Below are 12,102 nucleotides of genomic sequence, written 5' to 3'. Positions count from 1 at the left end.
TTGGCTTAATAAACAACATGCAAGTATAAATCAAGACAATACTTTTTTGCCATGAACAATTTGGAATCTAGCCTTTTCTGTTATAGATATTCAAGGCCCAAAAGCCTGGGTTTTGACTGTCATATACTGTACCATGGTGTTCTCAGGCAGGCTGCTCTATGTGCATCCTAAATGGGAATGACATCTCACTGGAGTTTTGCTTCTAAACTCTAACAAAGAAATCATGTTTGATCATGAAACATTTCCCTGTGTTCTCACCCTAAGCTGAAACATCTGTGTTGTGTTTGGCCCTTTGAAGGTGCTGTAGCTGGAAACATCAGGAGAACTGCAGTGACAAAACATAATGAGGGACTAAGTTCTTAATGAGAAAGAAGCCCTTTTTATGATGAACATTGCTCGTCATAAACAATGAATGATATCATTCCTGGGATTTTCAGAGGACCTTTTCAGGCTTGATACAATTGGACAGTTTTATTGGAATTTCTCCTGTATATTTTTCTCAAAATTGAACTTTAAGGAAATCCTCATATCTCTCTAGTTTGGAACACAAATCACATTCTGGCTTAGTTTCTAACATTGTAGGCAGCATGATGGACTAACTGGTCATGTAAAATTTTTTTTACAAGACTAGCTGGGCAGCAGAACACATTTTTTGTTCCCCGACTCATATCTTTCTTAGCCATACTAACTGTTTCAGAAGTTTTATTTCATCTGTGTTAAGCTCTTGTTTCACAACTGCAGGACCCAGATCTTACCTGCATTGAAGATGTTAGCCCACTGTGAAAATAAAATACGCCTGGAATAATATTAAAGTATGCTGTGCTTAGTGTAAAGCTGTTTCACACAAGTGGAGCATTAAAAGGTATGCTTAGTATAAGCTAGATTAAAATTCACTCTTTATATGGCTAAAAATTTACACATAGGGAGAGCTAGTCTGCTTCTACTTGATGTAGATCCATTAACTCTACAATCGTACTCTATCTATTTTCAGCAGAATACATTAAGAGGAGAACAGCTAACATGGCCCATCACTGCACATGTTCATGAGCAGATGGGGTAGGCTAAAGTTCAACTTCTGCCGTCTATTACCACCTACATCTGTCTTTTATGACTGATTGGATTTTGGGCTACATGTTTCAGCAATGTGAGTTTAGAAAGCTCAGGAAATGCAGTTAGACAGCACCATATTACTTCCCAGAGTAGGTGACCATGAATGAATGCTGAAGAAGTGTACGTGTTTAGATCATGCTCTCTGAAAGACCCTACCCAATTCCACCATCTGGAACAATGGGGTTTTAGTGCCTCTGCAGGCTAGGTCTTGCCTCCAGAGACACGAAAAATGCGCCAGGGAGAGCTACTGGAAACTTCTAATTATTAAGAATTAAATGAATTAAGGCATGTAATGGCACGGCTGTACTCACCACATTTTGCAAGGTATCTCAAGGCTTCCAGCTGCCCACTCTCAGCTGCCACAAATAAAGAAGTGATCCCGTAGGCATTTGCCGACTCAATCTTGGCACCCCCTTTCACAAGAATATCAATAATCTCCAGGTCATTTCGGGAGACAGCCTCATGGAGAGCAGTCCATCCTCGATTACAACGATGGTTGGTATCCGCATTGTACTGTACCAGGAGTCTTGCGGCTTCCGCATTCTTACGCTCACAGGCTGTTTTGGAAAAATGGGAAGAGAGTAGGACAGGCTTTTGAAAATATTCTGGGTGTTGTATATTCATTTCATGTAGCCTAAGGCAGTGTAACACCAGTAAGCCATAGTAAGACTAAAGACCCATTCAGGTACGAGGGCCAAGGCTGCTGCCAAAAACACTGTCTGGGACTCCTAAAGGATGTGATAGTGAAAACAATCTTCAGCTGGGAGGTGGAGGTGGTGTCCTGTGCAAGGGTTGTGCCAAGCCTGGTACTGGGTGGAATCCAGCCCAGCACATTTGTACCAACTGGACACCACAGTGACCAAGTGAGGTGACAAATGTGGAGGAAATAATTTACGAAGAACAAATGTGTTTACATAAATCATATGACATGAACACTTTCTTTCCAAATTCTGTGCAAACTGACCCTTTATCTTACTGTCCTGGACTGTAAGATAAAGCTCTATATAGACAAGGAAAAAAAAAAAAGCTCAAACGAATAGGACCCAGTAAAGGATCCTTAGAAAACAATAATTGTGTGAGTCAGTAGCACTTTCTCCGCCTGAAACAATTTTTAGTTAAAGATCATCCTGAGCTAAAGAAAGGTTCTTAATCATTAATAGCACTTCGTTGATTTTTATTGTACCAATTTGTCCCATTGCTTTTTGAATCCCAAATCATCAGGTTTCCCACCCACTTTTATGGTGGGATCCCAAACCAAAGGTACCTAGGATAAGCAGCTACATTTACAAACTCCAATTAGCATTTGTTGTACAATGTACAATGTACAGAAGAGAGGTTGGCACATTTCATAGCAATTGGGTTCTTTTCTTTGAAATAATAGTGTCTTTTTTTCACAGAGGTGCCACCTTTTGGTTTTGATCCTTCCCTTGGGATATCTCCATGACTTCCTCTCCCATAAACAGGTGTCACTCGTGTACTGAAAGCAACTATGTAATTAGCTGCTTCTGTAATTACCTATCTATAGCTCTTAAGAGTTTAATTTGCTTCCATATGAGGGATGGCTACTTTGTTATGATAGACTTTTTTTAATTTGTTTTTTTTGTTTGTTTGTTTTTGTTGTTGTAAGATAAACTAGAAGATATTGCATCAATGCTAGCACATTGTTATTAAGAGTTTTTCTCTGGCTAAAGGGTTTTTTCATATCATTGTTGTTGTTATTATTATTACTGTGAGCACTACTATTACCACCACTACTGTGTGTTTAATGCACAGCTGAACAGCTTTCCTTTAGCCAACTAAAAGCCAGAATTTTAAACCAAAAGCATTTTAAACTGAGCAGCTCTAATGACAGGCATCCAAAGCTGGAGGTAAGATTGGTGTTTTAACCAGTAATATGTGCTTTTAACGTTTTAGAGTGCTAAAAATTGTCACGGCAGGAGCAAAGGCAGATTGACATGAAGGTGTGAGAGATCATCTCCTTCTATGAATCTTTGTGATGTCACGGATTTATTGCTATTCTGCTACAGAAAGAAAGTGTTCTCTCCAACTAGCAGCAAAGTAAGATGTCCACATTAAATACTTTATCCACCTCACTGAATTGTTTATAATTTTATGCCTCGCCATAGGACACAGCTTGGCCTGACTCACACAGTATATGAATCACTGGCATGTCTACAGTTACTGTACTCCCACATCGAACATCTACTTAGATCCTACTGTTTAGAAAAGCATACATATTCCAGTACTCTTCTACTTGTTGTAAGTTTGGGACATTGCCTAGACAGCCTGTGCTTAGGGCCCCACTGAACCTCTCACACCCCACCCTCAGCACCACATCAAAGCTTGCACCCTGCAGGGCAGCTGCTAATCCTGTTTCTGTTACAGATAAGAAAAAAGGCCGTGGCCCAGCAGGTCAGACGTAGGAGATAGAGGACTACTGCAGGGAAGTAGAAAACAGGAGCTAATTGCTGAGTTTCTGCCCTTCATCACAGGTGATCCTGCAGTTCTGCCTTGGTGGCGCCAGAAGAGTTCAGCATCCCTGGAAAAGCAGCTACACACCTTTGTAGAGCGGCGTTTCTCTGGCCTTGTTGGAGATGTCGGGCTCAGCCCCAGCCTGCAGCAGGGTGAGCAGGCAGTCCAGGTTGCCCCGGCTGGTGGCCAGGTAGAGAGCTGTCTCCTCATTGAGAGTGCGTTGGTCGATGGTGCTGGGGTACGCTGTGGAGGAATGGTGAGCCCAAAGTCATTACGGCGTGTAGTGCACGAGTATCTACAGCATCATCACCTTCCAAAATCCTTGGAGTTTCAAGTAAGTTTTTATTGTTTCTTTTCCTTTTCCATGATCAATATAAGTTAGGAATATACTATAAAGTTACTATAATTCAGATTGAGTATCTAAATCTGTCACCAGTTTAGATTAAAATGTTCAGCTATGGCTACTAGTGATGCAGAAAGTTGTTGAGTAACTTTAGCAGCAATTTGAAAACGAACTACAAGAGTTAACTGCCTTCAAGCACCAGCAAAGAGGTGATGGGTTGGATCTCCAGCCAGTGGGAAGTGAGGTGATTCCTGTCAGCTTTGGCAGCTGAGCAGCTCATAATAGTTGAGAGCTCAGCTTCAAGGCTTTAGTGTGAGAAATCCATGGCTTGGCAGGATCCATCCCAATATCAGTTTCTCCCAAATATCCTAACTTTTAAGGCTTCAGTTTGGAAACCTATTTTTCAAGAGAAAATGAAATTAATATACAGTCAGAGAGGTTGGAAAAAAGTTTCACACGCAGTCCCAGGCCAGGATTGGGATGCTGCTAATACTGCCTTTTAGTTTATTCATATTCTTCTTCTCCATTTTGTAATTAATTAGTTTTAATTTCACTGACCTTTTTGCAACAGGCTCAGGCAACCCACTTGGCCATAGTATGCAGCTTCGTGGAGGGGTATCCAGCCATCCTTATTAGGTTTAGAAAGGTTTTTTCCTGATTTCATCATGTTGCATACTGCTTTTTCATCTCCATCCTTGATCGCTGCCACTACAGGGTCAAGTTCTCTTTGAAACAAGATTAAAACTTGATTACTGCTTCCTTCATTACTGAGAAGCTTTTTGGAGCAACATTACTGTATCATTTGACCAAAATAGCGAACCCCTTCAGCCTATATACCAAGTATTTGTGGCCCTGAGGTGTCTTGCCACAGGTAAAATTTGTCTTCTCTAATTTTACCATTCTCAGCAAATAAGAAGAATCACTCTCTAGAGGAACTAATCTCTCTCCTCAGAGAGTAAGGAAAGCGTAGATGTAACTAATCTCTGACATAAACACTTATTTTAAGTATCTGGATTTGGGGAATACTAGCCCTGCCCTTGCTCTGTACACTGCGAATTGTCCATGGCTGTGATAATTACTTCACCTTGCTGTCCCATGTGGCATGGTGCTTCCATATGAGCTCTTTTAAACAAGATCAACTTTGAAGAGCATTGCCCCTGTTCACCCCGGAAGAAATTTTCAGATTTACAGGTGGCTTTAGCAAAAATTATCAATAAATCTTACTCTTGTATTTTGAAAATACTTCCTATTTCCTTACACAATACCATTTTCAGAATTTAGCTGATCTGGTAATCACAGAATCACAGAATATACTGAGTTGGAAGGGACCCACAAGGATCATTGAGTCCAACTCCTGGACCTGCACAGGACCATCCCCAAGAGTCACACCATGTGCCAGAAAGTATCATCCAAATGCTCCTTGAACTCTGTCAGGCTCAGTGCTGTGACTACTTCACTGGGGAGCCTGTTCCAGTGCCCAAACACTGCCTGGGTGAAGAACCTTTGTCTTGTATCCAACCTAAACCTTCCCTGACATAACTTCAGGCCATTCCTTCAGGTCCGTGTGAACATTAGGGTGTTTGTCTTGGCTCTCCTTTTTTTCATCCAGGGATGGCTGAAAAAAAATACACCCACCTGACTGAAATTTGAGCTGCCCTTCATCATGTCATCACAGAGATCCACAGCTATAGTTATCGAAAAATATATCACAGCTACAGCATTGAAAAAACAGATTTTCAGAAATAGTAACTACTTCAAACACTATTGACCTTAAAAAATATGTCTCCAGTGTCTCAGTAAGATATATGACATGCTGGACACTTCTGAAAATCTGGTTGTTAGCTGTTAAGTGGTTCATGACTTGATCCATTCTAACCCAACAAACCACTCACAGGCTCCACAGGGTCAAATAAGTTCTAGACACAAGGATTAAAAGGAATGAAAAACTATTAGGGAGGAAGTGAATATTTAAAAGTCTCTCCAGAGTTCAAAGTCATTGAAATGTGTAGAATCAGTGGATATATAAATAACATGTAAGTAATCTTTTATTTGGTGCTACCTAGTTCTGATACTTCCAAGAAGAGGCTCACTGTGAAAATCTACAAAAAGCATAAAGTGTGCTCCATGCCACCCAGCATGAGGCACAACGAACAGCCTACAAGTGCACTTTGACCTCACAAGCCTTCCCTCTGCCAAGGATGCATTCCACACACTTCAGGCAGTGACCCATTTCTCCAAGCTCTGTAAGAGTGGTTGCAGAGCAGGGCTGACCCAGGCACATGAGTCCTTCTGCAGAGCAACAGTGAGAGCTACTGGGAGTCTCCCCACAGAGCAGGGGTCACAACACTGCCTGACAGTCACCATGTCCCCAGTCAGCGGTGCCTGCAGCAGGGCCTGCTGCCCTCCTTCCACCTCATCTGAGGCTGCCAGGAGCGTGATAGAGGCAGGGAGCTGGGAAGTGGGTCCTCTACAGCCAAGTCAGGCAGGACCCCTGCCTGTGGTGGGCAGCAGCTCTGTGCATGATGCTGGGCTGTGCCTTCCAGTGTTGGCATCTTCTCGAGCTCCTGCTGAGCTGTGCTGGGACAAGGCAGCTTTCTTATTTTGATGCACTAAATAACTAAGCTCTAGGACAGCTAACATTGTAAAGGAAGAAGCACTTTTCCAGTTCTAATGGGAACTTGCAAAAAATTAATGTGGGCTATACTTTCAGAGACAGAGATCAAGAGGTTCATGAGAACATAGGAGCATTTGTGGTTTGAACTAACTCTATGGAGAAAAACTTGCAGTCCTGAAGCCAGAGAGATGTGGGAGACAGGTGTGTGTCTCAGAGAGATTGTTAGCATAGACAGGGTAAGAATACAGTATGTGTTAAAGGTCATGCAGGGTAGTGATTATGGGAACAACTTTAAACTCTAGCTATGACAGAATGAAAGTCTAAAATACCACAATAGAGTGAGATCAGAGACATAAAAATATGGGCAGGTTAGCACAGGTCTCCTCACAAAGCAGATTACTGGTACAACCTCTGTATTTAGTGCGAGTTACAGGGGCAACGCTGGATTCCATTGTCTTGCAGGGGCTGGACAGACCAGCAGCCTGAAACTCACACAGGAATCACTAATTTCAGTTTGCCCAAAGGTACCTAATCTGTGCCATAAACATTGATATTAGCATTGAAAGAAAAGTCACCAAGCTGCTTCTCTGAGGATAAACTCAGGGCCTTGAAGTAGAACAGGTGAACTCAATACCTATGCCAGAGAATGGGAGAAAACACCATTTCCCAGGTGAAAAAGTGCTTGGTGCCTCTTGCTCTTTCTCTACAGCTGAAAGCAGTGATTTCAAAACAGTATAGTCACAAAAATAGCAAGACTGGAATGGGGAGAGATATGGGACACAAGGTCAGGCGTTTTGCCTGAGAAGATAGCAGCTACAGCAGGCAGCTGTCTCCCTGGTCACAGCCCTCCCAGGAGGAATCAACTGACCTCCGATAACTGCCAGGCTAAGGTCTCAGGGACATTGCTGTAACTCTAGGCTGTTTAAAGTACCCTGGGGACTAAGCCTAAAATTGCTAATTTTGTACAGATAATAAGCTTTTATACAGGTGTTAGAAACTGAGCATTTTGTTGAAGTCAGCTGACAGCAACTATTGGCGTCTCTGGCTGGGAGAGGAGGCGGAGGTGGGGGATCTTCATCTTTCAACGCCTCTGGCACCAGGCTGCTGAAACCATCTGTTGTTCTGTGCAAAAGTTCGTGTTACACGTACACTGCAACCTCAGGATTTGGGCACATGATAGAGTTACCGGCACATAATGAGTTACTGTGTGCCAGGTGGACCACAGTTGTGGCAGGAGGCTGTGCATGGGGCTGGCACACAGCAAATGCAAGGTGAATCACGTTATCTGAGACCTCAGTGAAAGCAGGAGGGTACCTCGGATTTGTGGCAGGGTTAAAAATGTGTGAAGAATCAGTTACTATTCTGTTTAAGCCCTCAGATCTTGAATGAAGCAAACTTCTGTCGGGTTCCTTGACCTTAAATGATTCCTGAGTAAGATGAGGGGGTTTACTGGATGAGGCTGCAGATGCTTTAGCCAAGCAAATTCCAGATCAGAACAGAAAGTTTAATGAATCTCCATGTGAAATCCTTGTTTTCTGCCTGGTTTATAATTGGCTGTTATAAAACCCCAGCATATTCTTCTGCCTGGATTTCATCAGATATAGAAAAAACAAGTATTAAAACTATGATGTAAGTCTTAATATCTGATGAAATCTTAACCTTATAGGCAACTCAAAAGAATTACTGCATTTCAAAGGCCAGTAGCCAAGACAATAAATACTCATTGCAGATGAAATATATGGTGAGGTCAATTTGGAGTGCTGCAGAAGAGGTTCAGTGAAGTATGGAAAAGTTCATGAAGCTCTTTCGTTTCCTGACAGCCTGGAGTGATGCAGGTAGCATTGAAGCAACAGCACTTCCCCAGGTGAAGCCAAATATCATCCCTTCCTGGATCTGAGACTAGGATAAAATATCATGCCATCATGCTCTCCTGTGGCTTCCCAGCTATATTTTTGCTCTCACTTGGCAGAAGAGGAGGGCTGGTTTATCAGCCTTATCCCAGCCTTTTTGTGGGCTGAACTCAATCAAGCTGCTTGATGCAGAAGAACAGCCTGCACCCCATCCTGCTGCTGGACCCAGAGCATCATAGAGGCATGCAAGGAGTGCAGAGCACCTACTGAGAGGATGTGATTTCAGTGTGGCCAAGGGGAGCTGGCAGGTGACAGGGATAAGGCAGGCTTCATGCTGCAGCAGAAAGAGATGTTCACAATATCACGGAGGGCAATGGCAGCGGAGGGCCAGGAACAGACCCTCCATCAGCCAGGATGCAGGGGGAAGTGAGGAAGATTGTAGAGCTGGTTGAGGCATGAAAGGAAGAAGAGTGTTGGAGGAGTAGTCCCTGCAACCAGGCATCCAGGGAGAGACTCGTAACACAGATAAAAAAAGTAGATTTGAACTGGGTAGATAAAAAGGGCAGGGAATTTTTTTCTGCAAGGATACAGAGAAGTGCTGCCTACAACACTTTTCTCTTGTCATCTGATAGCTAAGGGCAGGTGCACGTATCTAGTCTGCCTGCAGAGAGCTGTAATAAACCTGTCACAGTCCAGACATTTCCACTACACTCCGGCACTGTGGCAGAGTTTAGGCCACCCCATTGCCTGTCTGCTTTCCTCATCCAAGACTCTGTTCACCTAAGCTTATTTGCAGCCCTCCCAACAGCAAAGCTCAGCCAGGAGGATCAGAGTCAGTCAAGCTAGTTTCCTCTTTGGGCAAGTAAGCCCTCTTCAGTGTGGCAGAACAGCACAGGTATGGCTGGGAAAAGGCACAGTATCTTGGGAGCATTTATAAAATATTTACTTTGAAGGACTGCACTTTTTTATCTCGTTTATATATGGTGATATATTTTTTTCCCCATTCTTCCCCATTGTTGAACCCTGAACTTAATACCAATGCAATATGCAATTACTATCAGCACCTGCCTGCCTCACCTACCGTGTTGATAAGTGAGCCAGTGTATATAAATCACACTGCATTTGTCCCTTCCCTGCTGTCCTTGTCACCTCAGAGCTACTGACTGACCAGGAATCCCCAGGACATGTGCACTGAAGGGATGCAGAGAGATGAAGAGGGAGAAGGGAACAAGGGAGGTTTGAGGTGGCTCAACTGCAAGAGCCTGGGCATGGTCTGGGGCAGCTAGGAGGCTGGAAGGAAGAGCAGGAGTGCAGTGAGGGTGCGGTGCAGGTGTCAGCAAGACCTCCTCCAGATGAACACACCATCTCCTCCCACCAGACACCATCACCACCCAGAAGTGATGTCTTAGTGGGAGAGTGGGTAGCAAGGCTTGTTTTGACTGTGGGGTAAAGCAGGAGAGGAAGAGGGAGACACTTACACGGACTGGGATGTGCTGCACAGGCTGCTGTCGTACCTTCGCCTGACACCCCAGGCTGCCCCCGAGCTGGATGGCTGAGCACGGCCTGTCTGCTGGGCCGCCAATCTGGAGTGGCGATGACATGAATGGAATAAGGAAAAATACTCCGAATAGGAGAAACAGGTCATGCTGAGGCAGAAAGAGAGACACACATCCACAGAAATGGAGCGAGAAAGCCTGCCGGTCAGGGCGTTGAATAAAAGCAGATGGCCACGGCTTGCACTGCACTGGATTCAGCTGCTCACTCGGCTCGAGTTTATTTTTGGCCCTCTGAGGAAGCGTCAGGGGATTCAAATGACCATATAAGACAACAGTGTGGTTAACCCTACCACCACCGCACAGGAAGCAGGCATGAGGCGAGGTGAGGTGACATTCATCGCCTCCACAGTGCCATGCAAGCAGGTCAGAGATGAGTGCAGAGGAGGACCCAGGGTGTCTGGGTGTCAGCTCCATTTCAGTTCGGCTCTCCCAGGTGGCAGAAGAGTTCAGCAGTGCTACAGATCTGGTGATACAAGCTGGAAAGATTTTCCCTCCAGTGGGAGGTCAAACTCTGCTGGGCTAAGGCAAGGGCAGGACAGGTTAATGCACAGAAATGCTAATGCTGCCTTTTGCCAAAATAGCAGTTATCAAAGGATACCCAAGGAGGACAAGACCAAATGGCCAGGGAAGCCCTTATTCTCCCCAGCATCGGGTCCCCACAGCACAGCTGACAGTTTAAGAACATAGTAATGACACTGAAAAGCCACAATCTTTGGTGGGGAGTAGGATTGCAGGCTATACTGCATCCTGATTCCACAGCTATGAACATGCTTACATTGAATTATCATTGAATTGTTCCCAGTTTCCCACCCTTGGAAACCAAACAACCACAGGTGTTAATGAGCAAGGCATCAGAGGGTGGAGTTATGACAAAGGAGGAGCAAAATTTTGGTTACTCCTAGTTTATTAAAAAATGAAAAATTAGTTTAAAAGGATATTTTCCCTTGTTTTGGAGGTGATTTTGGGACCTATTCCCTTTTCCCTTGAGAGATCTACCTTATATAAAATGAAAGGGGAACATGGCCTGTGTTCGAAACTGTCAGCAGGTCTCTGTGATGACAGCTCAGCATTGCAGGGGAGGGGGATGGTGCCACAATTTGGTATCTGGAGCTGTTCTTGGCTGAGAGTAGCATGTTTGAAATCTGACTGATCTGAAATAGCCACATCCTCTAAAAACTGGAGTATCTAAAAGGTAGCCAGCTCACATTATACCTATTTTTTGCATCTCTCTTATGTTTTCCCATAACAAATGCTGTCCTCCCTCTCTGTTAAAACCTTAACTTGGCGTATAGTGTGTCCCTGAGGGGGAAAGGAGCAGGTAGCCCCGGGAGGGCTTCTGTGGCTCAGGAAAACTTGTGCTTCTTTTTTTTTTTTTTATTTGTTACTTAAAACAGACAGCATCAAGTATATTCTCCTTTTGCTGTGAGCACATAAATTGTTGACCTCATTGGATTTATAGCAGACTCCGGCTTTCACACTAATGACAGGCTTGCAGAGGAGCAGCCTGGCAAAGCTAATTAGAGAGCACGTGGTCCGACAGGGGAGGCTGTTTTCCATTCCCGGGCAAGGACTCACTTACCTTTGCCAAGGGTAGATGCGGTAAGGTGGGTTGTGGGGGCTGGCATGGCTGGGGGTGGCCGCCGCACCAGCACATGCCACCATTGACTTCTGGTGGCTCTGGGCACCTGGCTGACCTGCGGGGTCCTCCTCCAAGCTCTGCTGAATGGCCATCTTTATAAGCTCATCTTCACTCAGGCTACTGTACAGACTGTATTCCTCACAGCCTATTGTTTGTCTTTGAGTATTTGCTGCCGTTGTAGCCATTTTTATTATTCTTTGCTTTCCTATAAAAAGAAATTTTGATCATCAAAATCTGGAAAATGAAAGAAAAACTCAACTGTCTTGTGCTCAACTATCATCTCTGCCTCTTGATTAGACTGACCAGAAAATCCTTCAGAAATCCTCCACCAGGGAGAGAATGTTATCAAAATCTGCATGTAAACTTAATGAACTAAGTCTTTTCTATCACACAGAAATAACTGGTTTAACTGGTGTTTTAAAAAGAGGAAGTGAGCTGTTGCACACAGGGCAGGTTTTTATCTGCTTCTTTTGGTTTCCAAATCTCAAGGGAAAATAGGTAAAGGAAATCCCCGTAAG

At 44.0% G+C, this 12,102-nt stretch overlaps 1 protein-coding gene across 2 annotated transcripts in view; it reads right to left on the bottom strand.

The window, feature by feature from the left end:
• Positions 1–12,102, bottom strand: part of ASB2 (ankyrin repeat and SOCS box containing 2) — a 42,337-nt gene that overhangs the window by 14,386 nt on the left and 15,849 nt on the right. The window contains exons 5-9 of one of the 2 annotated variants that reach the window (XM_017829797.1): positions 11,525–11,789; positions 9,868–9,972; positions 4,484–4,650; positions 3,670–3,825; positions 1,422–1,667 (exon numbers count right to left, since the gene is read on the bottom strand). In XM_017829797.1, the coding sequence (XP_017685286.1) occupies positions 1,422–1,667; positions 3,670–3,825; positions 4,484–4,650; positions 9,868–9,972; positions 11,525–11,769 (919 nt within the window). In that variant the 5' untranslated portion in view covers positions 11,770–11,789. The remainder of the gene's footprint in view (positions 1–1,421; positions 1,668–3,669; positions 3,826–4,483; positions 4,651–9,867; positions 9,973–11,524; positions 11,790–12,102) is intronic. The other variant, XM_017829798.1, reaches the window with a different exon arrangement.

Source organism: Lepidothrix coronata, unplaced genomic scaffold, assembly GCF_001604755.1.
Source record: "Lepidothrix coronata isolate B3197 unplaced genomic scaffold, Lepidothrix_coronata-1.0 Scaffold169, whole genome shotgun sequence".
NCBI classification, from domain to species: Eukaryota; Metazoa; Chordata; class Aves; order Passeriformes; family Pipridae; genus Lepidothrix; species Lepidothrix coronata.
Note: the sequence above shows the minus strand (reverse complement) of the source record. Positions and strands in the feature narration are given on the sequence as shown.